General features: G+C 31.2%; 4 protein-coding genes across 7 annotated transcripts in view; 3 read left to right on the top strand and 1 right to left on the bottom strand.

Moving 5' to 3' along the window:
• Window positions 1–883: 883 nt before the first annotated feature.
• CCT1 (chaperonin containing TCP1 subunit 1) lies at window positions 884–4,276 on the top strand. Its single transcript, XM_066744522.1, has 10 exons — window positions 884–1,124; window positions 1,382–1,467; window positions 1,540–1,668; window positions 1,749–1,846; window positions 1,921–2,031; window positions 2,232–2,637; window positions 2,706–2,908; window positions 2,980–3,172; window positions 3,253–3,416; window positions 3,481–4,276. Exons 1-10 carry the CDS (start codon window positions 1,052–1,054, stop codon window positions 3,689–3,691), a joined length of 1,674 nt encoding a protein of 557 aa, XP_066600619.1. The 5' UTR covers window positions 884–1,051; the 3' UTR covers window positions 3,692–4,276.
• A 2,198-nt stretch (window positions 4,277–6,474) lies between these two features.
• Window positions 6,475–22,596, bottom strand: vtd (RAD21 cohesin complex component verthandi). 3 transcript variants are annotated; one of them, XM_066744521.1, is made up of 12 exons: window positions 22,472–22,596; window positions 12,119–12,285; window positions 11,773–12,002; window positions 11,511–11,694; window positions 11,260–11,419; window positions 10,977–11,166; window positions 10,424–10,868; window positions 9,944–10,132; window positions 9,479–9,859; window positions 9,083–9,217; window positions 8,840–8,995; window positions 6,475–8,731 (listed from the first exon to the last, which is right to left on the bottom strand). In XM_066744521.1, the coding sequence occupies exons 2-12, from the start codon at window positions 12,260–12,262 to the stop codon at window positions 8,606–8,608; spliced, it is 2,340 nt and encodes a 779-aa protein (XP_066600618.1). In that variant the 5' UTR covers window positions 12,263–12,285; window positions 22,472–22,596; the 3' UTR covers window positions 6,475–8,605. The 3 variants fall into 3 exon arrangements, with proteins under 3 accessions (XP_066600618.1, XP_066600616.1, XP_066600615.1); XM_066744519.1 differs by lacking the exon at window positions 22,472–22,596 and adding an exon at window positions 12,364–12,786; XM_066744518.1 differs by lacking the exon at window positions 22,472–22,596 and adding an exon at window positions 12,650–12,784.
• LOC136784034 (putative nuclease HARBI1) lies at window positions 19,637–20,928 on the top strand. The gene is made up of 3 exons (XM_066744488.1): window positions 19,637–19,769; window positions 19,853–19,998; window positions 20,239–20,928. The coding sequence occupies exons 1-3, from the start codon at window positions 19,637–19,639 to the stop codon at window positions 20,926–20,928; spliced, it is 969 nt and encodes a 322-aa protein (XP_066600585.1).
• Window positions 22,597–25,099: 2,503 nt separating the features above from the next.
• nsl1 (non-specific lethal 1) overlaps window positions 25,100–27,554 on the top strand; it is a 119,579-nt gene continuing 117,124 nt past the window's right edge. The window contains exon 1 of one of the 2 annotated variants that reach the window (XM_066744530.1): window positions 25,100–25,226. The gene's annotated coding sequence lies outside the window, so the exon portion shown is untranslated. The other variant, XM_066744531.1, reaches the window with a different exon arrangement.

Genomic DNA, 27,554 nt, shown 5'->3' with positions numbered 1-27,554 from the left:
TAATCACATCGATTTAGGATCGTCTGTAGTTTCTAAAAACATAAGTTACGTTTGTTAAATGTTAATTGTGAAGAAAAATCAAATTACAAACATTTCCAATTTTGTCCATGCATATGTACATATGTACATACTACAAATATTATGGACAAAATTGGAAATGTTTGTAATTTGATTTTTCATCATAATTAACATTTAACAAACGTAACTTATGTTTTTAGAAACTACAGACGATCCTAAATTGATGAGATTACATTATTTAAGGACAAATTTAGTTAATGTCCAGTCAACTTCACACTGATGCGATTTTTATTTTCTGCATTTTTGAAAAAATGTTCAATCATAACAAATGTTTCTATTGATGTAACAAGAATCTACAAACACCTAACAAACGTTTATTATCAATATAGTTGTAAAATCGTAAAATAGAATAATATATATAACCTATACTTGCTCTCGAAATAAATTGTGAATTTTTTAATTTCATTTTCGTTCAAATCCATTAACTAACAAACATTTTTTCTTTTATATGTACATAGAAACTACAAACGATTCTGAATCGATATAACACCCTATCTAAAGAAAAGTAATTAATGTTCGACCAACTTAACGCTGGTTTTTATTTTTGCATTGTCTCAAAAATTAGCAACTAACAAACGCTTTTATTGATATAACAAACATCTACAAACGCTTAACAAACAACTCCTGAATTTTTTTTTCATTATTCAATATATGTATGTCCAGCCAAGTTGACTGAGGCCTAGCCTAGAGGTGCACCCGAGTGGTGTTTCCGAACACAGCCTAACATGCGGATTGCGGAACCAATTACGGATCGGCCTGCATAGCGCATGAGCAATTTCCCACTCTCCGTCTCTCCCCCAATCTCTACATGAATAGCTTGTCGTCATCTTTTAGTCTTATATAGATATCGAGTTCATTGAAGTTCTTCCGGTTTGGAGTGACTTATATTGGGAGTGTGTGGATATTAACTTTTGCAATTTTAACACGTAAATTTTCTTTATTATAAGAACGTGTATAATAAACTGGATTTAAAATGTCCACTGTAGCGAGTCCTTTAGCTGTTGGTGGCACAAGACAATCTGGAGCCCCGGTGCGCACACAAAATGGTACAAAAATTACTTTTTTCTTTCATATCCACAACATTTCTTCGTTATAAACGCTAACGTATTAGAATTTATTTAAATACTCAAATATAATGTAATTTATAATACTTTAGCGGATATTTTTCAAATTCGTATTTTATTTAATTAATACATAAAAAAATTGAAATAATCAAGTTTTTGCTGTCACGTGTTTCTTTTATTTTGTCCTTATTAACTAATTTATGAAACTTAAAAATTATGTTTGATAATATTATTCCCAGTTATGGCTGCATCCGCTATTGCTAACATTGTTAAAAGTTCTTTGGGTCCAGTTGGTCTGGACAAAATGCTTGTTGATGATATTGGAGTAAGTACTTTGTGTAAAGAATTATTGTTAAGTACTTAGATATTTTAAATGAATTGTTTCTGCAAATCACAGGATGTTACTGTCACTAATGATGGAGCAACCATATTACGTTTGTTGGAAGTTGAGCATCCAGCAGCTCGTGTCTTAGTTGAATTAGCACAATTGCAGGATGAGGAAGTAGGAGATGGAACTACTTCTGTTGTAAGACATTTTTGTACTCTTTAAAAAATAAGAAGAGAACAATCAGTTATAATTTTTGTACCAATACTATTATTACCTAGGTCATAGTTGCTGCTGAGTTACTAAAAAATGCTGATGAGCTTGTTAAACAGAAAATCCATCCAACATCAGTCATTAGTGGATACAGACTTGCTTGCAAGTAAATAAAGGAATAATTTTATAAGTATTAAATTGGTCATTAAGGAATAAGCAGTATATATATTATTTTTATAGGGAGGCTTGCAAATATATTCAAGAGCACTTAACCATTGCTGTTGATGAACTTGGGAAGGATTGTTTAGTAAATGTAGCCAAAACATCTATGTCCAGTAAAATCATAGGAGCGTATCCTTTTTAGATTTTATCTGTCTGTTACACTATGATGTAAACTTTTGATATTTAACCTTAATCAAGTAGCACTTCATACCGTAGCAAACTATAATTCCTCATTAATGAAACTAATTTTATATCTTATAACATTTAAAATCTATTTTTACAGTCTACTGTTATATAAATGCAAATGTATTTCCTTAATGTATTAATAGAGATGCAAACTTTTTTGGTAATATGGTGGTTGATGCTGCAAATGCAGTAAAAATATCTGATGGAAAGGGTGGATATTTATATCCAGTTAAAGCTGTCAATGTTCTTAAAGCTCATGGAAAGAGTGTTAGAGAATCTGTTTTGGTACAAGGCTATGCATTAAACTGTACTGTAGCCTCACAAGCAATGCCAAAAAAAATTATCAATGCTAAAATAGCATGTTTAGACTTTTCTTTACAAAAAGCAAAAATGAAATTGGGTGTAGAAGTTTTGATCACAGATCCTGAAAAACTGGAAGCTGTTCGCCAAAGAGAAGCCGATATTACAAAGGAGCGCATACAAAAAATTTTAACTGCTGGTGCAAATGTGGTTCTTTTGTCGGGTGGCATTGATGATTTATGTTTAAAGGTAAAAAATTTTATTGGATAATTTGTACTTCTTTTCATTATAAAATATTTGTATTATTCAATATTCAGTACTTTGTGGAAGCTAAAACCATGGCAGTACGTAGGTGTAAAAAAATTGATCTGAAGCGAATTGCTAAGGCAACTGGTGCACAGTACGTTACGTCTCTTACTAATATGGAAGGTGAGGAAAGTTTTGATGCTAGCTTTTTAGGAGAAGCAGCTGAAGTTGTTCAAGAAATAATTTGTGATGATGAGCTGCTTCTCATTAAGGGGTAAATATCTTCAAAATATATCTTCAATTTACTTTTTTTGTTATTGTAAATAACTATTTATTCTATAACAGTCCAAAAGCTCGTACAGCTAGCTCTATGATTTTGCGAGGTCCAAATGATTACTATTGCGATGAAATGGAGCGGTCAGTCCATGATGCTTTGTGCGTAGTCAAGAGAGTATTGGAAAGTAAAAATGTTGTTGCTGGTGGAGGCTGTGTTGAAGCTGCACTATCCATTTATTTAGAGAACTTTGCTACATCTTTGGTACATTAACTTACATTAATATCTCATTTTTATCTACAGCATAGATAGATTTGTAATTAATATCACATTTTTACCACTAGAGTTCCAGAGAACAATTAGCTATTGCAGAATTTGCAAGATCTTTATTAGTGATTCCTAAAACATTAGCGGTAAACGCTGCGCAGGACGCAACCGATTTAGTTGCTAAATTAAGAGCGTATCATAATTCCAGTCAGACAAAAGCAGATCTTGCCGATTTTAAATGGTAATATTAATTTAAACTATTATTTATTATCAATTATAAAGAAATAATTTACAATTCATTTCAGGGTTGGGCTTGATTTAATCGAAGGAAACATAAGAGATAATAAGAAGGCTGGTGTTCTTGAACCAGCAATGTCTAAAATTAAATCTTTAAAATTCGCAACTGAGGCAGCAATTACAATTTTGCGAATTGACGATATGATTAAATTAGATCCCGATCAAGCTAAGGATAAATCATACCATGATGCCATGGAATCTGGTGAATTGGATGGTTAAAATTATATTTTGCCGTTTCCAATCTCATTTTTCACACATGTTACTAATTTTTGAAATAAGTTATTTAACACGCTTACTAAATCACATTCTATATATTCGTAAGATTCACGTTAATGTACAGTCCAGTACAGTTAAGGATAGGTAGTTCAGTAGCCTGACCGCTTTTTTAATCGACCGCTTCTACTACACTTTGTTTTATCTTCCTTTGCTACGCAGGCTTGCCCACCGATCTTGTTGCGTATAGCGAAAGATAAGCCAAACCAAACGGATGTGAAAAAGAAACGATTAAAAAGCTAGTTAGAGTACTTAATTACTTAGCTTTTACTGTACTCGATTTACTTTGTATCTACGTAATTTTCTAATAAAAATGAATTACAACATTTTAAATTATTTAAATAAAACATTTACCTAAAAGATCTTATAAGAATTAATCTTCTAAAAAAATTAGACTGACAAATATAAAATAAGAAGTCTTAATAGGTTTTCATTAATTAAACAAGATGTACAAACTTTTATTATGATTGTATTTGAGAAATATGTAAAGTAGTACAGATATTTTTTAAAATATATTTTGTTTTACTGTCATGCAAATAATTTACTCTGTATAGCCAATCTTATACTATAACTACAATGATTATACAATGATATTAGCTAACGAGCAATAATCTAATATTTTCCTTGTGAATGACTATATGAATAAGGTTTCAATAATAATCTCATCATGACTATTGATTTCATTCAATTGAATAAAATATAGGATTTGAGGAATGCTCTCTATAATATATATTCTAAAAAAATGAATTATAACATGAATTTAAACATGTTCATTATTTATTCTATTTTTTATTTCTCCTCCACAAGCATATAAGCAAATTTGTTTAAAAACAATAATAATTGAAATTATTGGTCGTGTAGAGACATGCCTCTTGATTTGAATACCATTTGACATTGACATCAAATAGCATGTGTTATTTCATTCTCACATTTAAAATAAAAGTAGACTGAAAAGAGTCAGCATAATTTTAGTGAACTGTTCAGTATAATGTTAATGTATCTCCTAAATCATCATTAATAAATTTAACATAATGGATAGTTTTAAAAACTTACAGTTTCCTGATACTTATTTACTTATTTATCATATTATACATAACTACTCGTAAATTTAGCTTTTTATTTTACGTATAAGTTTATCCTTTTTGATTCTTGATTCTTTAAATTAATATGGTTTATAAGTAATACTGAAACTCGATTTAAGTTAATTAAAAGATGGTGAAATGATTTGTGTTGAAAAAGACTTGAAATTTAGTTTGACTAATAATTTGCAAAGCATGCATTAACCACTTGATAATTATTTAAATTAACAATTTGTTATAATGTTGGTGTATTTAAATAAACCGAAATAATATTTCCCTTATTATTTACATTGATTTATCGCACAATACATGTAAGATTCGCTGTAACCGCGTAACTGAGGTATTCATATTTTTTTATACCTTTTCACATGGAGATAGTTTCAAATTGTATCTCTATGCCTTTTCAGAACTTTCCTATTTACCTTTATTACCAGTACAAATCTAATGCAACAAGTTGGCAACACTGGCATGTATCTCTTGTATTTACGAAAATAAACATTCTTTGATGCCCATGTCCTGGAACTCATTCAACTCTATAACTCTAAAATATATTAATTAATTTTTTTTAATACAACCTCACAGAATACAAAAAGAAAGTTTGAAAATGGCTGTATGCAACAATTTAATATCTCTCATAATTAGAAATAAAAGCATTTTTATATCCACTATAGGGCAAATTAAAATAAACTATTTTTGCGTATTATTAAACCTTTTCTTTACATATAATTTATTTTCTGATCTCTAACTCTGTTAATACAATTTGCATGTACTTACAATTTTGATTCAGGTTGATTATAAGATGGTAAAAAGATTAATCAAAATAGGACTTGAAAAATATTTAAATTAACAAATTGCTGTAATGTTGACATACATATAGGGTTGTTTTCTAACAGCACAAAACACAGAATCATATATTTGGCTATAGCACTTACACGCGCGTTTACTATTTTGTCATATTTAATAAAAACTTGCAGCAATAGTTTTTAACAATCATTTTTTATGAACTACTTTCATTATTTATTCTAAATGTTACTTTGTCTTAATTAATATTGCTCGCTACGTTTAATACTTAAATGATATTTAGCAATTTTGCTATAGCTAACAGTGCTATAGTCAAATAAAACGAAATCTCCTGTTTCATTGTTACCAAACAACCCTGTATATCACTTGAATCCTATACACATTGCTATTAATAGATTTAAGAGAAACTGCAATTTCATAATTATAAATTTCCTTGATATTGATTTGTCGTATTATATACAGGGTTTGTGATTTAAGGTGACCAACCAGGAAAATTTAGAAAGAGGAATGAGGATTTCCAGACAAAAATTCTAATACATTTTTTTATCGCCTATAATTTAGGAGTAATTATTTAAGAGAATGCATTGAGCGTCAAAAAGGTACTTCCAAAGTATCTTCTACAATTTTAGAAATTTGAATATTTTTATAGGGACCAAATTGGTTCGTATTGATCTGCTTAATTGACGCAAAAGCTTATTTTTTGGATTAAAAAAATCGGATATTTATAATTATATTTTATTTACCATCAATAATTTCGAAAAAGAGAGCCTTTACGCGCTGCGCCAAACTTTAACGAGTAACTTGAAACCAAGAAAAAACAAATATTCTACATTTATAGTAATATTTGTTTTTTCTTGGTTTCAAGTTACTCGTTGAAGTTTGGCGCAGCGCGTAAAGGCTCTCTTTTTCGAAATTATTGATGGTAAATAAAATATAATCATAAATATCCGATTTTTTTAATCCAAAAAATAAGCTTTTGCGTCAATTAAGCAGATCAATACGAACCAATTTGGTCCCTATGAAAATATTCAAATTTCTAAAACTGTAGAAGATAATTTGAAAGTACTTTTTCGACACTTAATGCATCTCCTTAACGGGATCCCTCATGCCTGCTTTACCGGCAGTACAACTCAATAAACAATTAGTTTAATAAAATTCAAATGCGAAGCAAATTGAATAGACGGGCGTCTTTAGAACAAGGTGCCAGTCCTAACGAATCAAACGAACTTAAACACACTCAAATCGTATGAGAAATAACTCTGTACCATTATCCCGCATTCTTAAAGAAAGAATACTTCCGGTTATTTCCACTTCAAGAATGCAGGAGTGTTACAGCGTTATTTTTCATCCAATTTGAGTGTTTTTAAGTTCATTTGACTCGTTAAGACTGGCACCTTGTCCTAAAGACGCCCGTTTATTCAATTTGCTTCGCATTTTAATTTTATTTAACTAATTGTTTATTGATTTGTACTGTCGGTAAAGCAGGCGTGAGGGATCCCGTTAATGAAATTATTTAAACAGGCCAACCTTTCATTGGCCGAGATTTGAAGAGACAACTCACTGGGTATTAAGGTGGCCAATAGGATACGCATCTTCCTCTCAAGTGCCTCAATGTGTCTATGTATGTACACTGTAAGAAATTGATGAATCTTCGCTTGCTATAGAATAGTATAGGAATTTTGCGGTGAATATGCGGAGTGAAGTTAACTGAAAGGTCGATGAATCAATTTCCCACAGTGTATATATGTACACAATCCGTTTGTTTCTTTTCGCTGCACTATTAAACTAGTGCAATTAATTGAAATAAGGCAAACATATGTTTTCTCCACTCTAACTTATTGCACTAGTCGAGCAAACAGCGAAAAAGAACAGACCTAATAAATGCATCGAGTGCCGAATGACTTACAAAAAAAACAAGCGGAACGTAAACAAACCTGAGCACTCAACTCAAAAAAATTTAAACTTTTGTCATTCGCATATAACTGTTTTATAATTACTATTAATGACTTGTTCACATTATTATATGATGAAAATAAGTCCAAATACGACATAAATACGACTATTGTTATACATATAATTTTTAATTAGTTTATTCATTTAAACCTCAAAATAGTCATATTTATAAAGCGTTTGGACTCATTTTGATTGTAAAAATGTATACCATTCATTAATAGTAATTATAAAACAATTTTACGTAATCGACACAAGTTGTGAGATTTTTGTCAGCTGTATGCTCAGGTTTCTTTACGTATGACTTACTTTTTTCGCCAGGCACTCGACGCTTTGCGCACAATTGCTAATCCAGAATAATCCAGATCATGCATGGATACGTCGAGGCACTTGAAACGGAGATGTGTATTTTATTGGCCACACATTTAGACCCAATGAATAGTCCTCTCTAAGCTCAGCCAATCAGAGGCTCACTCAGTTAAATAATTTAATTAATTAAATACCCCTAAATTAAGAATGATAGAAAGGAAAATGTATTGGAATTTTCGTCTTCACACACACAAATCCCCTCTTTCTAAATTTCCTTGGTTGGCCACCTTAAATTACACACCCTTATAATAATTCATAGCATTATATCTTTCTTTTACGTACAAATCATTCTTCTTATTTCTGACTATGTAAAATAATACATTTTTTATGTACATACGAACTGCTCGGTCTAATCAAAATGTAATAACAAAATGAATAGTGAAATAAAGTTGGATAAATAATTTGCACAGTGACACTGGTAGATATTTTACAGTCACTAATTTTAAGAAACGAAGTATGAAAACAGAAATGTCATGTTCTTTATTCTAATTCTTAAAAATTGTTAATTTTTTGCCTCTTCTTCGGATCAAATCCGAAGCACGAAAGAGGGAACGAAAGCGTACCTTTTTTTAATAATCGCCCGAAGAATCCTAAACATTATCACAAAGAACGAAAAAAAATAATCTATGCAACATTTCAATGGTACATAACTCAGTTTGATTTATAAAGCTGGATTCTCGAATTTTGGTCCTTTTGTAACTATAATATCAGCGTAGGAACATTCTTGATTAAGTTCCAACACTTGGAACTTTTTAAGAACTAGAAGAGTGTAGAATTTTTGCGCCACCTAAAAAAAATCGTTAACGATTGTAAGTACTACACATATATATAAATATATATATATCTTAAGTACAATTAAAATAGTTTACTTTATATTAAAAAAAAAAACGCTTACCTGTTTACGATTATTTTTATATGCTATATCGGCTAAACTTAACTTGTCTTTGGAATCTAGTCTACTTTTAATAACGTGATACATGTGTGCTGCTCTCTTATTTAATACACGCTCCTCAAATTGTTCGTAAGTCTCATCTACTTGTTGCTCCTCTTGCTGTATGATTGAGAAAATATTATGAATAAATGCTACAATATTTCATTAAAATGAATATAATAAAATTTAACAATTTTATAAACCTACCGGTCCCACAGAAGGAGGAAATTCATAGTCTTCGTGATTCCAAGGTGTGGCAGGTCCTCTTTCTGATATCGCACCAGGTGTATGGGCTGGTGGATGGTGTTCGTCGTAGCCCATATATGAAACATGACCTTGGTTCTGTAAATAGAAAATTTGTAATGCTTTGACCAAATAACTACGAGCGCGTTCACGGAGCCGCTATCAGCGTTACTGCACACATCTTTCAGGCAATTTTCTATGTGCAGTAATGTTAATAGCGTTTTCGTGAACGCACCCTATATTACGTTATTAAAGGCATTTAAATCTGTAAATTGAAATACGAAACGCGATAAAAAATCTATATTACATAATAATGATTTAGAAGTTTATCTAAGTAATTAAGCAATCAATTTTTTTTACCTGATCATAGCCCATGTTTTCCATTTGAGGCATTTCATTATCAATAACAGAATCCGTTTCTGGCGCACCAGGAGTAGCTGATTCGGCATGTTCGTCGGTTCTTCCGAGTAGTGAATTTACTTCAGTTGCAGGAATTTGAGGTATCTGATCAAGTTCAAGTGATGATGCATCCGGAGGTATTTCCGAGGGCTCTATCGATGGAAGAATACTGTTTATATCTGACACGGACGATGTTTCACCGGGTAGGGACATGTCTTGATGCGCTGGGGATTGTGTTCTTATTATATTTGTTTGCGCAATCATTCCTGGTACCTCCATTCCTTCACTTCCCAATGATTGCTCTAGCGAAGGAATCTGTGCTGGAGGCATTTGTTGTCTTATCTAAACGATAAAAATTATATATTATACCTATTGGTAACTCTAAACAATCCATAAGAATCTTAACGAATACATAAAATTACGAACATCATCGTCATGAGGAGCTTTTCGTTTACGGCCCGTCCTCTTTGTAAAGGCACTTTGTTCCAAAGCTGCTGAAGCTTCTAAATCTGGAGCATCTCTCATTTGTTCTAAAGGTATTCCATCATCGTCCGTTCCTAATCTTCCAAAATCTTCATGATCATAGGACTTACTTGTAAGATGTCGTTGATAATTCTGATTAAAACATAAATAAATAATTAATAATACACCCGGGACTTAAACCTGTGACATATTATGCTGGAGTTTGTACTAGATTGCTCACTAAATTTGTGAGGACCAATGAGATTTATGCAATTAATTGACAACCGAATGATCATTGGTCCTCATAAGTCTAGTAAACAATCCAGCATAGTGTATCACTGGCTTTCTTTTAATTAATCAGTGATCAAGCCGATTCATATTTCCTTATTTTCTTTAACAAGTGTATAATACTGAATTTATACTTGTTGCATAAATTTAAATTACCTTGAATAATATTCGTGCAGAAATTGGCCTTCCAGGTAAGGCAAAGAGTTTTTCCACTCCACCAGTTTCCTTCCAATGCATTAACCTTTTTGTGGGTGGTGCCAGGTCCAATGTGGTTATTATATCACTGGTATCTGATAATTGTGCTTTCATTTCTTCTCCCGAAATATTTTTAATTTCATCCACAATTAGTTTTCTTTTACGTTTTGCTTTTGTGAAGCCTTTAAGAGCAGATGCATCTACTGGAGCTAATGCAAAACTCTCTTCTTCATCATGTAATAAAGTGGTTTGATCTTGTAAAGGGGCTGGTTCTTCTAAAGTATCAATAGCATGATCTTCTGCCAAATTGGGGGGAGCTGGAGTAAAACGGCGGCTAGCCACACTCGCTCTGCCTTCGATCTCATCCCCGCCACCTACTGGAGATGAAGGCCTCGAGTCATCAGAACTAAACCAAGTTAATTAAATGTTAAAAAATACTTGTAAATATAAAAGTACGATTGACTCTTCCCACTTTACTCACTAAAATATAAGCCAAAGCTGGCACACAGTTTACCTTATTCCTCTCATTGGTGAAGCTCCACCAAAATGATCACCCATATCGTCATCAGAATCATCATGGATTGATGGTGCTGTTCCAGCTAATGTATTATTGTCTTGAACTTCATTTATAGAGCTGACCTCTGGTACAGGAACATCCCCCATAGGTGCTTCATCAAATAAACCACCTTCAAATAAACCTCCAGCTAAAATTAATTTTATTAATTATAGGTTATTATTAATATTAAGATTTGATAAGGTAATAAAAAATATACAATAATGAATGTATCAATTCATACATATTATATCCTGTCCCAAATGACCACCAAACCCATCATCTCTAATGGGGGTGTCTATATCCATTGGTTGAACAGTAGATGAAGTTCCAGCAACTGGCTCTTTATCTTTTGGTTCTAATGCTGATTCCATTCCTGGACCATCACTGAATAGCATATGGCTCTAAAATAGTAATTTTAATTTACATTATAAAAGATAAATAAATGTTTAATGAAAAATTAATAAAAATCTAATAAATCATACAATCTCTTACTTGATCTAGTGAAGGCTCCATACTACCAGCATGTCTTAATAGCTCAGGTGGATCAGCATCAAAACTCATATCTCCAAAGCCTTGATCATGTGTGACTAATGAAAGACTCCCATAATCTTCTCTCATTGTGATTTCTTCTGCCCTCGATTGGTTTAAGCTAAACTGAGCCTCAATGTCTACATCTCTATAAAACAAATTATTTATAAATATAGTCTTGAAATATAATAAATTTTAAACAGTAAATAAGATTATTTAAACTTACTTCAACTCAGGCATAGTAGTATCAAAGTCATGAAACACTTCTGGTAATGTAATCGCATTAACTGCAGCTTCTCTATGCTCTTCTGGTAGATCTACCATTCCTGGACGAAAAGCCATTTTAATTTTAACAAAAGCTTCATTACAATCAGCCAACAAGTATTTTGCTTTCCTTGAATATATCCGTACAACTCCCAGCAATAAATGACCAGAAGTTCTCAAAGCCATCTTAACCTGATATCAAACAGAAATTATACATAGAGCATTAGAAAATAATAAAAATTTGATTTTATATTATTATTATTGGTTTTCAAGATGATCATTAGTAAATAAGAATTAAACAAAAATACCTTAGGCTGTAAGATACCGTCAACAGATTTTTCAATATTTGTTTCAAATACATGAGCCTTTGTCAGCTTCTTATCCCAGTGAGCTGCTAACCAAATACGGGCCAAAGGGCCCTTTTTGGCTAGCACAAAATGAGCATAAAACATGTTTATAGCCTTTCAGCACAGATCTGTATACAATAAGACAAATATCTTTATGAAATTTTTGTTATCTATAAAACTATATTAATTAATAATATTTATCATACATATATAAGTGTGCAACAATGATATTATAACTTATATTGCATATCCCATTAAATTTAGACGTAACACAATAACGGAAATAACTAATCATATGATTTTTAAGCGGTTAAAAAAGGTGGTTAAATTGAAGTGCAAAATTAATGGAAACATGTTTTAAGTTATACAAATGTCAACAGTCAACATCTCTGCACAAGATGGCGTTTTTGGTCTCAATTTTGGCGGTTTTATGCAGCAAGCAGTAATCTAATGTCGAAAAAGTACAGTATTCTTCTACCGTATTTCACATACATAAAAACAAAAGATCTTCCTAGTATTTGTTGAACTTCTGTTTCATCTTTTACAAATAACTAAAATTTATAAACACCGTCGTTGACACACAGCGTTTCACTCTGTTTTCACCGCGTCCCCGCCGTGCCAATATGCTTTAAAACCATGGAGCACGAAATACCCAGAGGGAGTAGTGTCCCCCGAGCCCGATTCCCGAGTAATCCCGAGTCATGGGTTGCGTTTCAAATTTTGTAGCGCTATATCATGATTGGTCAGACTAATCAATTTGACCAATCATGACACGTATCTTACCTAGCGCTACCGTAGCGCTAAAGTTTTGAAACGCAGCCATACAAGAGGCGTTATGATAGGTCTAATCGAAAGAGAACCGTTTGATAGAAAGAAATACAGCTGTTTTTAGGGCCGTTGTAATTTTGAAAAATTCAGGGCTGGAAACCTCAGAATTTGAAAACAAAAAAGCATTTTTTATGTTCGGGAGCTTGAAATGAAGACACTCTGAAGTAAAACTAGATAAATTAATTAACAATTTATCATTTTCGCATGGAATTGCCGTCTACCTAGAATGATTACTGCTTTTTTGTCTTCAAATTCTAAGGTTTCCAGCCCTGAATTTTTCCAAAACAACGGCCCTAAGGGCCGGTGTCAGTACGAAAAGCAGGCAAGCCTCATATCAGAGATGAAACGGGAGATTGCTCATGCGAGGTCCCGAGGCAATCCCTACCGGTAGGCGGCGCTGGTGTTGGCAAACGCGTGTCTCAGGTCCATCTAACCCCTAACGCCATCTATCGGAAGAGACCACGAAGCACGAGCGTTAAGCTTAGAATAGGGTAAAACATATATGCATTGTTGCCAGAAAGCGGAATAAAGAGAGAGCGGAGATATTTTCTCGGACCTCTCTGTCTTTCTCGCTGTTAGCTTCTAGCAGAAGAGTCGAGGCAAAATCTTTCCGTTTCGCTTTGCCGAAAATCTACCAATATTCGATGTCATTTATATTTGCAGGCCAATGCCTTTATACATGATTTTTTCAGCATATTTATTTATCAGCATTGATTTATTTAAATCAATAATAAATTAAGGAAATGCGTATTTGATATATAATAATTATTTTAACTATAATTTCATCGTTATATTTCGCTTATTTCCGTAAAATCTGAATTTCTTTAGTTTATTATTGATTATTGTAAGTCAATGGCCATTAAAAAAAATTTAATCTTAAAAAAAAAAAGAAAAGTACCGTTCAGGAATCGAACCCGGACCCACAAATCGCCACGCTATTACCTTACCGCCTAGACCACGAGGCTTCTTCAGTGCACCGTAAACAGATAGTCTTTTTAAGGGCTTGAAATCTTCTTTTAAACCATATAAATAAACGAGCAACCGACAGCTTTATTCATTATTATTCTGTCATAATGGTACACAAATTAAGGAATAATTATATTTTGAATAGTTTTCAAAAGCTTTTCCAATAGCCAAGAACGAAGATAAATAATCAACGCTCGCAGTTTCCGTTCTTGGTTATTGGAAAAGCTTTTGAAAATCTACATTATATAATTATTCTTTAATTTGTGTACCATTATGATAGAATAATAATGAATAAAGATGTCGGTTCTTCGTTTATTTATATGGTTCAATAGAAGATTTCAAGCCCTTAAAAAGACTATCTGTTTACGGTGCACTGAAGAAGCCTCGTGGTCTAAGAGGTAAGGTAATCGCGTGGCGATTCGTGGGTCCGGGTTCGATTCCTGATCGGTACTTTTCTTTTTTTTTTAAGATTAAATTTTTTTAAATTGCCATTGACTTACAATAATCAATAATAAACTAAAGAAATGCAGATTTTACGGAAATAGGCGAAATATAACGATGAAATTATAGTTAAAATAATTATTATATATCAAATACGCATTTCCTTAATTTATTATTGATTTAAATAAGTCAATGCTGATAAATAAATATGCTGAAAAAATCATGTATAAAGGCATTGGCCTGCAAATATAAATGACATCGAATATTGGTAGATTTTCGGCAAAGCGAAACGGAAAGATTTTGCCTCGACTCTTCTGCTAGAAGCTAACAGCGAGAAAGACAGAGAGGTCCGAGAAAATATCTCCGCTCTCTCTTTATTCCGCTTTCTGGCAACAATGCATATATGTTTTACCCTATTCTAAGCTTAACGCTCGTGCTTCGTGGTCTCTTCCGATAGATGGCGTTAGGGGTTAGATGGACCTGAGACACGCGTTTGCCAACACCAGCGCCGCCTACCGGTAGGGATTGCCTCGGGACCTCGCATGAGCAATCTCCCGTTTCATCTCTGCTCATATCCAACATAACTGCAAAAATCTGAAAGTACACATTCTGATTGGCAGTTTTTCAGATTTTTACTGCTTATGTTGGATATGAGGCTGTTGGGAGCGGTGTTGTAATTTGGAAAAATTCAGGGCTGGAAACCTCAGAATTTGAAAACAAAATAGCATTTTTTATGTTCGGGAGCTTGAAATGAAGACACTCTGAAGTAAAACTAGATAAATTAAATAAAAATTTATCATTTTCGCATGGAATTACCGTCTACCTAGAATGATTACTGCTTTTTTGTCTTCAAATTCTAAGGTTTCCAGTCCTGAATTTTTCCAAATTACAACGGCCCCTAAAAACTCGTATATCGAATTCTGTGTTTGATAGGGTCGATGAAACGTTCGCAAATGCAATGCTGGAAACCTAAGAAATCGAAGCCAAAAAAGCAGTGATCATTCTAAATAGCCAATAATTTTACGTAAAAACGATAAATTATCACATAACTTATGTAGTTTTTATTCAGAGTATCTTCATTTCGAGTTTCCAAACATGAAATCTGCTATTTTGGCTTCAATTTCTTAGGTTTCTAGCATTGCATTTGCGAACGTTTCCCCGAGTACATACCGAACCATAGTAGTTTTGGCCATAAATCTTGCGTCTCAGTGAGGGGAAGTAGGAATCAGAGGGGCGAGGGGATTTCTAGGGAGTTTGTCCGTAGCTGTCAAATGGCGCGAGTAACCCTCCATTTTAGATCGTAAACAAAAATAATATTTTCGGAAAACGATTGCGGAAAAGAAGGAAGGATTTTAATACATAACAGAGAAGAGAACATATATAAGATGAGTATAAATTAATAACAAAAAATGAAAATTATTGTGAATTTATAAGGAAATATATACTTTGTGGTTATTTTATTTCTGTTACAAGCTAAATCCTATTCTTCTTGAGTTTAAATCGCAGGAAAGAAATACTTAAAGAACGATGAATGAAAAAGGACTAATTTATAAAGCATTTCTGTGTGACCCAGTGATTTCAATAATTGTGACATAATGTTGTAATAGTGAATGTATAAGCGTATGCTGTGTATACAAAGAAATTTTATTACAAAATAATAATAATGTAGGATAATGTTTTGATTCCTATTATTATAAATTAAAGCTAGTTCAATTAAAATTTATTATTTTAATTTCTTCCTTAACCACACACAAATTCTACAGGGTGATTCTCTAACGGCGGGACATAGGAGATTGGTGTTAGTTGATTATAGCACCCGCAATGATGAAATCCAAGAACCCTGATCGGTCAATATCGTATAGTGCCAACTTAAAATAGGCCATTACCAATAGTTTGATACAAAATGTGAGACCTATCCGCCATTTTGGTGTAAAAGTGTTTACACACTTTTCGTAAATAGAAGCAGAAGGAAATTAATAAGCTGTCAAAAGTAGTGATGATTCGGATTAATTTGTGATAAGTGTAACTTTGGCAAATAAAAGTGATGATTATAATAAAAAGAGGAGATAGGGAAGAACTTGGTTTTCATAAAATTTGTTATTTAATGTATTAACCATGACTGACTCAATGAGTTCAATCAAAGCCTTACAGTACAGCGTTTCCATCTTCTTTAATAATCAAGTGTATTTTTGTAACAACAAACTCAAAGTTCTTGTTATACCAGTGGACACAATGACCTATCAGATGTTATCCATTTCCATCAAAGAAAAACATATTTAAGTTCTCATTGAGTCAGTCATGGTTAATACATTAAATAACAAATTTTATGAAAACCAAGTTCTTCCCTATCTCCTCTTTTTATTACAATCATCACTTTTATTTGCCAAAGTTACACTTATCACAAATTAATCGGAATCACTACTTTTGACAGCTCATTCATTTCCTTCTGCTTCTATTTACGAAAAGTGTGTAAACACTTTTACACTAAAATGGTGGATGGGTCTTATTTTTTGTATCAAACTATTGGTAATGGCCTATTTTAAGTTGGCACTATACGATATTGACCAATCAGGGTTCTTGGATTTCATCATTGCGGGTGCTATAATCAACTAACACCAATCTCTCCTATGTCCCGCCGTTAGAGAATCACCCTGTATAAGTAAATAGTAATTACATATGTATTCTTGTAGAACCTATCTTTAAGCTACTCTAACTAAATTGCAACTATTTTAAATCTGTGGGTCATAATTATTTATTTCAATGATTTTTATTATTCAATGTGAGACAAATTGTGTAAAATTTCTGCTAATTTCTTATTAGTCTGTCACATACTTCGACATATTACCTTGTATGATATTTATATGCCTCCTTTGCACTATTTTCTTCTAGTCTATAACATATAACAATAATTTTATTATCATTTTTAAATACACGCAGATAAGATGATTATGCTGATTTGTAATTAATGTTATAAATATTGGAATGATAGTTAAACCATTGTCTTATTAAATTTAGAAAATGGGCGTTTGAATGATGCTATTTAAATTGGGCCTCTCTTCTGTGAGATATGTTCTCTTCTCATGATACTTGGATAGATAAAGTTCCTTAAAAGTTATGTGTATAATACAGAGTTGATCTTATTTTTTAGCTTCAAGTAGTTTTCCAGCTACGTATTTGAATATAGAATACTCTTATTTCCTTTCTCTTATTATAATGTTGTCAGGATTGATAGAAAGAAATGTCATTCATCTGAAAATGATAGGATATATACATATGGCTACAGGATAAATTAAGGTTTTAGGACAGATAAGTCTCATGAACAAATAGGAATAATAAAATAAGTATTGCATGTTAGGAATGGATATCCAAATATGTAGCTGGAAAATATAATTTGAAGCTGAAAACAAGATGAACTCCGCAGTATACGTGAACTTATTGGTCGACAATATCCTCTCAAATGGAAGGAAAAGATATATCATGTGGATGAGGTGCCAAACATATTTAAGTACAATAAGTCCAGTGTCCATTCTTCAAATTTAATACAGCAGTAGTTTACCAATCATCCTAATTATTATAGAAACAATTAGACAGCAGAATAAGCATAAATATATATATATATATATCTGAGCATATTTGAAAATATCTAGAGAATTATTGGTATATATGTGTTGAAAACTAGAAGAAGAAGGAACAATCAAGGCAAATAAATGTCATACGAGATGAGGAAGCATGACGGATCAATAAGAAATTAGCAGAAATTTTACACAATTTGTCTCACATTGAATAATAATAATCATTGAAGTAAATAGTTATGACCTGCAGATTTAAAATAGTTGCAATTTAGTTAGAGTAGCTTAAAGAAAGGTTCTACAAGAATATATATAATTACTATATATTTACGTATAGAATTTGTCTGTGGTTAGGGAAGAAATTAAAATAATAAATTTTAATTGAACTAGCTTTAATTTATAATAATAGGAATCAAAACATTATCCTACATTATTATTATTTTGTAATAAAATTTCTTTGTATACACAGCATTCGCTATACATTCACTATTACAACATTATGTCACAATTATTGAAATCACTGGGTCACACAGAAATGCTTTATAAATTAGTCCTTTTTCATTCATCGTTCTTTAAGTATTTCTTTCCTGCGATTTAAACTCATGAAGAATAGGATTTAACCTGTAACAGAAATAAAATAACCACAAAGTATATATTTCCTTATAAATTCACAATAATTTTCATTTTTTGTTATTAATTTATACTCATCTGATATATGTTTTCTTCTCTGTTATGTATTAAAATCCTTCCTTCTTTTCCGCAATCGTTTTCCGAAAATATTATTTTTGTTTACGATACAAAATTGAGGGTTAATCGCGCCATTTGACAGCTACGGACAAACTCCCTAGAAATCCCTTCGCCCCTCAGATTTCTACTTCTCCTAGCCTGACGCCAGATTATTGGGCTCAACTATACTTTGTGCAGTCTGCATTCCTTATATCAAGGACGTTTATGTTCAGAGATCAGTTTCGAGTTAGGGCTAGTCCAGTTGCAGTAATGCAATTGCTTGGATAAAATTCCTTAGGCTAACCTAACTCGTGGCTTTCCATGGATCCCGAGTTGGGTTTAATAATTTGACTAAATTTGGTGGTCTAAAGTGACAACAGAGAGAAACAGGATTAAATCAGTTAAATTTTACAATTATAATAACCTTAAGGATATTGAAATTTAATTATATATAAGGAATCAATTACGTTTATTTCGGTATAAGTAAGTACTATATGTCTACTAAAATATATGAAGTATAAAATAAGTTAAAATACAAAATTTTTAAATTATTTTCAGGAAGAGTGATATAATATACAACTACCCACAAAGCACCAAATGTTTTAAAGACATCTTTTAGTCAATTAGATGACTAAAAGATGTCTATAAGATCACTTTTAGTCAAGTGTGCTGTATGGGTACAGTTTACGAATAATTAAAAATTTGAATATTTGTATATAGATTTGTAAATTACATAATGTTAATGTAGATATTTTCTATTAATAAATCATTTCATTCAAACTTCTGTGTAATGTTGTAGATATTTAAATCATAGTATTGTATATCTGTATTGATCGTAAAGTTTCTCAATTGATATAATTAAAAACATGTAGAGAGTTCCTATAATACAAAAATTTTGAAAATAAAAGATAATTATAAATAGATTTTATAGATTGAAAACTATTTTATAATGGACTTAGTAAATATTTTAAACATATTGTTTGATGATGATGATACCTCTAATGACCCAATACAATCAAGAGAGAATCATATACGATTTGAAGGGTATTTTGAAAACATTCTAAATAATTATTCACTTACAGGTAAAGTATAAATCCTTTGTATAAACTTGTAATATATTAACTTTAACATATATAACATTATTTATTATGTTTTACTTGTTTAGATTTCAAATCACACTTTCACTTATCTAGGGTAACATTTCAATTACTAATAGAAAAGATCGGACCTTGCTTACTAAGAAATGGTTTAACTAAAATTAATCCAGAAAAACAGTTAGCTATTACCTTATGGATCTTAGGAAATCAAGAAGTATATATATAGGTACTGCAGCTTAGGCTCGTTAATAACATACAATAGTGTAATTTATAGTGTACAATGTTGAATATATGTTACCTTTGGACTATGTTTATGATAGATATATATACCTTTTAATAATTCTATTACAGATCTGTTTGTGACAGATTTGGACTATGTAAAAGCACAATATGGAATTGCGTATTTAATGTGGGATATGTGCTAGTAAATCATGTTCAACAATACATAAAATAGCCAAGCCAGCATAAAATAACGGAGAGTCAACAAAACTTTGCAGCGATTGCAAATTTTCCTGGTATTATAGGTGTAATTGATGGATGTCATATAAGTATAAGTGCTCCTACTGAGTATCCAAATAATTATATAAATAGAAAAGGTTTCCATTCAATAATATTGCAAGCAATTTGTGATGAAAATAAAAATTTTATCAGTGTATTTACTGGATATTGTGGAAGTGTTCATGATTCACGTGTTTGGCAGAATAGTGATATTAAACGTGCAATAGACAATAATCAGGAAAGATTTTTTCCAAACAATACTCATTTATTAGGGGATGCAGCATACCCATTGACAAAACATCTACTTACTCCTTATAAAAACAATGGCCATTTGAATAATATACAGAAAAATTATAACAAGAAACTATCTACAACGCGGTTAATAATTGAAAGAGCATTCGGTTTACTTAAAGCTAGATTTCGAAAATTATATCATGTATTTATGTTTAATACTGATATGATTCCTCTTGTAATAATTACTTGTTGTATTTTGCATAACATTTGTTTAAATAGCAACGATGAGCCTTTTGAACCAAATCTTAATGACACAGAGAATGAGTATGAGGATGATTCAGATGAAAATGATGAAGATGTTTTCTTCAATGCGAAAGAAAAGAGAAATATAATAGCCAATATGATAAATTAATCTTGTCTTTAATTAATTTTATTTTTTAGTGTTTGAGATTAAGATGAATAAACGTTATATACTTATTATTATTAAATAACGTATTTTCTCAGGATTATATTTTTATAAAGAAATGATCTACAATTTGAAAAGATCTATTATAAAATTTAAAAAGTTCAATTCCAAAATTTACTACTATGTATACACAATCAGGAAAAACATTAAGAAAAATTGATGTAAATTATATTTATTTTTAAGTTTTAAAATTTAACAAGTTGTAACTATATAAAAATAAATTTTAGTAAATTCAAATACTTAAAAGTTAAATAAACTATAATAAAAATTACAATCATTTATTTAAATGTAAGTGTGTGTTTCTTATTATACGATATGTAGTTGTCAGCAATTCTGGGTTTTTAACAAAGGCGATACTGTTTAATAATAGAAAATACACTTTCAAATATTTTATCCTAATATCACAACAAACTTTTCAGTCTTTTAAGAATTGAAATATTGGCTTGTGTTTTCGATCATAACATTTAGCATGTGTTAAGGATTTAAACAGCTTTTAAAATTCTAATTTTTAAATATTATCCCAACCAGCATTCTTACTGATTTCTCCTTTAATTTATAATATATCTAATTATAAGCATTTAAATCCTATTTGACTTTATACTTTGTTCTAAAAGCTTTAAAGCTTTTTCCTTTATTTCTATATTCTTTCTGTGGTGTTTCTCCCGTTGATTATATATGTCTGATAAGCTTACTTTTTCATTGACTTTTCTTCTTTTAATAATTCTATTTTTATCAGCTTCGCTGCAACAACTATTGTTCTCTTTATTTTGTAAATCTCGTTTTGCTGTATTGATGCAAAAGCCATTTATATCAGATGCAAAAGATATTGGAAGATTTTCTGGGCTATTTTGCAAAATGTTATCCATATCTTCAAAATAGATCCAATCTTTCCTGCTATTGCCTGTGGTGCTGTTATGATCTCTTATTGATTTATATTTTTTTTTTCACGCTTTTCCATTTATTTTCACATTGTTCGGCATTCACAATTTAACTGTTTGATTTCAGACATTTACTTATAGCAATCCACATGAATTTTAAATTAGTATTTTTCTTTTTTAATTCCGGCCATCTTTTTCTTACTTCATCAATTAATAGTTTGGTTTCGTTAAATTGCCAATTATATTTATTAACAGTACCTATAAAATTACACAAAAAATTAACGTTTTATTACACTTCAAATGTAATAAATTAATGTTATTAATGTATTAGTATACCACTTATTTCTCCTGAAGCCATATTGAGCATTCAATACTTGAATAATTAATTTTAATGTTAATGAAGCTATTTTAATTTGATGATTGCAAAGTCTATAATTTGATACCAAACTTATTTTGATTCGGACGGGTGAATTTTACTTAATTCGCTATCCATGGAAAGCAACGGGTTAGGTTAGCCTAGGGAATTTTGTCCAAACAATTGCATTACTGCAATTGGACTAGCCCTAACCCGAAACTGATCTCTGAACATAAACGTCCCAAAATTCACTTACTATAGAGCGTAGTACTATTCAAGATGGCGGACTTGGCAACCTTGGCACAGTGATGCCAAAAATGACTATTTTTTCCACAGAAACAGTTGAAAAGAGGGGGCAGGCACACAACGATAAATACCCCTACGCGTGTGACTAGCCACTTTTATGCCGATTCGGGCAACTTCAGCTTTAGAGAAGCACAGCGACATTCACTACGTCACTTTACATACACTAGTCCACGGCATATCCGTGTGAACCCTCCCAAAGTGTAGCAAGTGTCAAATTCTCGTGTTCATAACCTTTATTAACCTGTTCGAATGTTTCACGTGAGTAAAGTGTAGTGAAGTGAAATGTCAAGTGTGGATAATAAAGAAGATTGTGGGGAATCTTCATCGAGTATGACATCCACAGGTAAATTATGAATTATTCTGTAAAGTTTTTGGTGTTTGTTTCAACGTTTTCGTTTTTGTAGGTTATTTTAATGGAAGGGTTTTGGTGAGTAGGTGCGGAATAGCCGTTAATCCTGTTAAGTGTCGAGTTAGGATTTAATATTCCCAATAACTTGATCTCTCCAGTGGTGGGATTCTGTAACTTCCCAATGATGATTGTCGGTATCGCTAACTACCGATAGTTGTCGCTTGCAGTAACGAAAAGAGCGATTCTGTAACTTCCGTCTATATGGATTCAGTAACTAGTTACTCACAACTTTCGTTAATTGAATCGAGTTACCGAGAGATATCGCTAAGAGCGATTCTGTAACACAAAGTTTTCGATAATTGTCGTTAAAAATGTCTCTCGGTCGCTACCGAATTCTATCGTTAACTTAACGACGACCGTGATAGGCGTCGGTAGAAGTTTACCGAGAAAGTAAATATAATAAATGTCACAAATATTTCTTAAATTAATATTTAGAAATCACAAAAAAGTACTTACAATAAATTTTCTTTATAAATTAAGGCTTACAGTAAAAATCGTAGGAAATAAAATTTAATATTTTTCCAATTTTTATATTTAAAAATAACTATATATATATATATATATACATAGAGGGTCTTTTCCTAACAGCGGAGCATAGAAGATTCGTGTTAGTTGACTATAGCACTCGGAATGATCGAATCTGAGAGCGCTGATTGGTCAATATTGCGTAGTACCAAAATATAATAGGCCGTTACCAATAGTTGGATACGAAAAATGAGATTCATCCGCCATCTTGGTGTGGAGAAATGTTTACATGCTGATCGTAGCAGAAAGAGGTGTAAAATGGAAAAATGTCAAATGTTGTCGTTACTAAAGTAAAAATTGAATAGTTTGAATGAAAATTAAGAATATTCGTACTTTCCATTCATTATTTTCAATTTTTACTTTAGTAACCTTACCATTTAACATTTCTCCATTTTACACCTCTTTCTGCTAGGATTAGCATGTAAACATTCTCCACACCAATATGGCGGATGAATCTCATGTTTTGTATCCAACTATTGGTAACGGCCTATTATATGTTGGTACTACGCAATATTGACCAATCAGCGCTCTAAGATTCGATCATTCCGAATGCTATAGTCAACTAACACGAATCTCCTATGCTCCGCTGTTAGGAAAAGACCCTCTATGTATATATATATATATATATAGTTATTTTTAAATATAAAAATTGGAAAAATATTAAATTTTATTTCCTACGATTTTTACTGTAAGCCTTAATTTATAAAGAAAATTTATTGTAAGTACTTTTTTGTGATTTCTAAATATTAATTTAAGAAATATTTGTGACATTTATTATATTTACTTTCTCGGTAAACTTCTACCGACGCCTATCACGGTCGTCGTTAAGTTAACGATAGAATTCGGTAGCGACCGAGAGACATTTTTAACGACAATTATCGAAAACTTTGTGTTACAGAATCGCTCTTAGCGATATCTCTCGGTAACTCGATTCAATTAACGAAAGTTGTGAGTAACTAGTTACTGAATCCATATAGACGGAAGTTACAGAATCGCTCTTTTCGTTACTGCAAGCGACAACTATCGGTAGTTAGCGATACCGACAATCATCATTGGGAAGTTACAGAATCCCACCACTGGAGAGATCAAGTTATTGGGAATATTAAATCCTAACTCGACACTTAACAGGATTAACGGCTATTCCGCACCTACTCACCAAAACCCTTCCATTAAAATAACCTACAAAAACGAAAACGTTGAAACAAACACCAAAAACTTTACAGAATAATTCATAATTTACCTGTGGATGTCATACTCGATGAAGATTCCCCACAATCTTCTTTATTATCCACACTTGACATTTCACTTCACTACACTTTACTCACGTGAAACATTCGAACAGGTTAATAAAGGTTATGAACACGAGAATTTGACACTTTGCTACACTTTGGGAGGGTTCACACGGATATGCCGTGGACTAGTGTATGTAAAGTGACGTAGTGAATGTCGCTGTCCTTCTCTAAAGCCGTAGTTGCCCGAATCGGCATAAAAGTGGCTAGTCACACGCATAGGGGTATTTATCGTTGTGTGCCTGCCCCCTCTGTTCAACTGTTTCTGGGGAAAAATAGTCATTTCTGGCATCACTGCCTTGGCAGGCAGCAGCCGGTAGCGACCTCATAGAGTCGTGTGACAGGAGCAACCACTGTTCATCTCTCTCCCCCGGTTCTTCCTCATCTTTGCCTCTACAGTAAATGTAATTTATGGCCATCATTGCTGCTTCTACGTTTTTCTTCTCATCAACGAATTTCAGCGAATTTCTAATATATTTTTGGTAAATCACTCCTTCTGTATAAATTTTCATGAAATGTTAAAGTAGTAGTAATAATAAAATATAAGTATTAGAATTTGTTAATACTGTTGGGACGTCTTATAAATATAAAAGTTATTGCTACAACGGCTGTAAAAGTGAACGCGTGGATTCTATTAAAGTTACATTTGAATTTTTGATTCTTTGGGTGTGACGGGCATTTTTCACCGGTAACTTTTATGTCTGTGCTTTCCTAATATATCCAATAATGATATTAGTTCAACTATTTGACAGAGTAACCTTATTTTGTGAGTATGATTTGGAAAGCTAGTATATTAAATCAGTGAAGTTTAAAGTAGTGATAATCTGCTGTTTGAAGCTGTTTTCGATTCCGCCATTGTATGCTAGAGTACCGCGCGAAGGAACATTAATTAGTTTATTTTAAACCTCCTGAAGCCTGTTAGAAAAAACGGAAGTTCTTTATTTCGGTTGTAATATATTGTTTAATTTTTTATAATTTTTATTATTGATAACAATAGCTTCTTCAAAATTTTACATAAGGTTTTTTATATTTATTTTCAATGTGTACATTTGTTTATAATACAAGTTTGATAGATTGTATTTTCAATACATAGTTCATACATCATGCAATTACCTTTATGTATTAATAACATAACGATGTCAAATTATTTTTATAAAAACTGCTTGCGTCAAGATAGTGTGTCAATTTTAACTTATGTTATTATAGATTAAAGATATAAATTTTTAACTTCATTATGCAAGATCCATGTGATTAAATTAAAGTTTTACTCTTGGTAATAATGATAATTATATTTTATGGCATACAATAAAGTACACTATAGTCTGTGCCGTTAAGTGGAGCTTAATCTTCATGCTTTTATAGTTAAAATCAAGCAGTCTTTAACCATTGCTACAATGCGTAGCTCAGTCTTTGTTTTAAGTGTGAAACCAAAGTTCAAAGCTAAGTTCAGTTTTGCGAACATGGATGATGCTTTATATATTTATTATTTGATAAAAGGTTAATATTATCTTTTTTTTTTATTTTGTGAGTTTTAATTGACAAATATCATACTAAACTAAATATGTAAAAAATCTAACCATTCATTATTCAATGTAAGAGTATTCATTTTTTTAATTGGTTTATTAAAATTTTATTTAAAATAAAATTTATATTTTGATATAGCAATATTATTATAGTTTACTTATATAAATATATTAATCCTATCAAAGAATTTACCATGAATGTAGAAACCTGTATTGGTGCGCACTGAGTGTATTTCTATCTTTTTATTATTAATATAAAAGCAGATAAGAGACATGCTCAGTGTATACTCTAGTACAGTTATCCCAATTCACAATTAGAAATAACAAATATTAATATAAATGCAATAGATGATATAAAAGCATTCATGTTTGTAAGTGAACTTAAAGGATATTATAAAAATATGAAGTTTTAAAAATATCATATTTTATTCTATTTAAAATTTTATAAATCTTGGTCACCTTAAAAAAGCTTTTTATTAAATAAGTTTAAACATGCAGGAGGGTTCACATAAATCATAACAAACTTACATATCTGAGAACTTTAACTGTGATAAATTTTCCTAGAACTAAGATATTTAGCTCTTATAAGGATTCATTGTATAATAGGATATTTTTATTTCTCTAATAATTACTTGTTTTTTTTTATTTTGTTCTTTGTAATTTAACTGTAGCATTTTTAAAATTACCATTAATATAACCTTTTGTGTAAAATATTTTTTATATATTTGAAATTATATTTATATGCTTGTTTTGTTAAAATAATATAAGTCAATATAGTCTTTAAACATATTTGCTGAAACACAAATATACTTCAAGTCTTTTTTAATCTTCAGATTAAAAAATTATTCTAGAAAGTTCTAGAGTAAGCATTTATTTGGCATTTTTAGAAATCCAGGTTTTCATTAAAAAAAAAGATCATAAATCTAAAAAACAAGAACTAATATAATGACAAATTTTACTTTGGATGATTTTGTAACTTAAGTGGCCAAGTGCGAAAAACTTCTGTTCGAACTTAGAAATCATCAAAGAAAAAATTTTGTTAATTGTTATGTGAGATGTCCTGTATATAAATAAATGTTTGCTTAATTATTAATATTAGTATACTACGTGTCTGTTAACTCGTATCAAATCAATAACTTTATATGAAGCTAATGATTTTAAGAATCAAAGTATTATACTGACTAACCTGTAAGAAAAGGTTAATGGATAGTTGTACTAATAGGATGTTTCAAATTAAAGAGTTTGTAATCCTTCCAAATTTTTAATTAAGTGCTAATTAAAATGATA

The sequence above is a fragment of the Prorops nasuta genome, unplaced genomic scaffold, assembly GCF_024137725.1.
Source record: "Prorops nasuta isolate Cenicafe-Biocafe unplaced genomic scaffold, Cenicafe_Pnas_1.2 PNAS00045, whole genome shotgun sequence".
NCBI lineage: Eukaryota > Metazoa > Arthropoda > Insecta > Hymenoptera > Bethylidae > Prorops > Prorops nasuta.
This window is presented reverse-complemented; position numbering and strand designations above follow the sequence as displayed.

Coding starts and splice junctions, on each gene's coding strand:
- CCT1 (XM_066744522.1), top strand. CDS start 1,052: ATGTCCACTGTAGCGAGTCCTTTAGCTGTTGGTGGCACAAGACAATCT. Junction 1,669..1,748: donor GAGATGGAACTACTTCTGTT/GTAAGACATTTT, acceptor ATTATTACCTAG/GTCATAGTTGCTGCTGAGTT. Junction 2,638..2,705: donor TTGATGATTTATGTTTAAAG/GTAAAAAATTTT, acceptor TTCAATATTCAG/TACTTTGTGGAAGCTAAAAC.
- vtd (XM_066744521.1), bottom strand. CDS start 12,262: ATGTTTTATGCTCATTTTGTGCTAGCCAAAAAGGGCCCTTTGGCCCGT. Junction 12,003..12,118: donor ACGGTATCTTACAGCCTAAG/GTATTTTTGTTT, acceptor GTTTGATATCAG/GTTAAGATGGCTTTGAGAAC. Junction 11,167..11,259: donor TTTGGGACAGGATATAATAT/GTATGAATTGAT, acceptor AATTAATTTTAG/CTGGAGGTTTATTTGAAGGT.
- LOC136784034 (XM_066744488.1), top strand. CDS start 19,637: ATGGACTTAGTAAATATTTTAAACATATTGTTTGATGATGATGATACC. Junction 19,770..19,852: donor AAATAATTATTCACTTACAG/GTAAAGTATAAA, acceptor TTACTTGTTTAG/ATTTCAAATCACACTTTCAC. Junction 19,999..20,238: donor GGATCTTAGGAAATCAAGAA/GTATATATATAG, acceptor TACATAAAATAG/CCAAGCCAGCATAAAATAAC.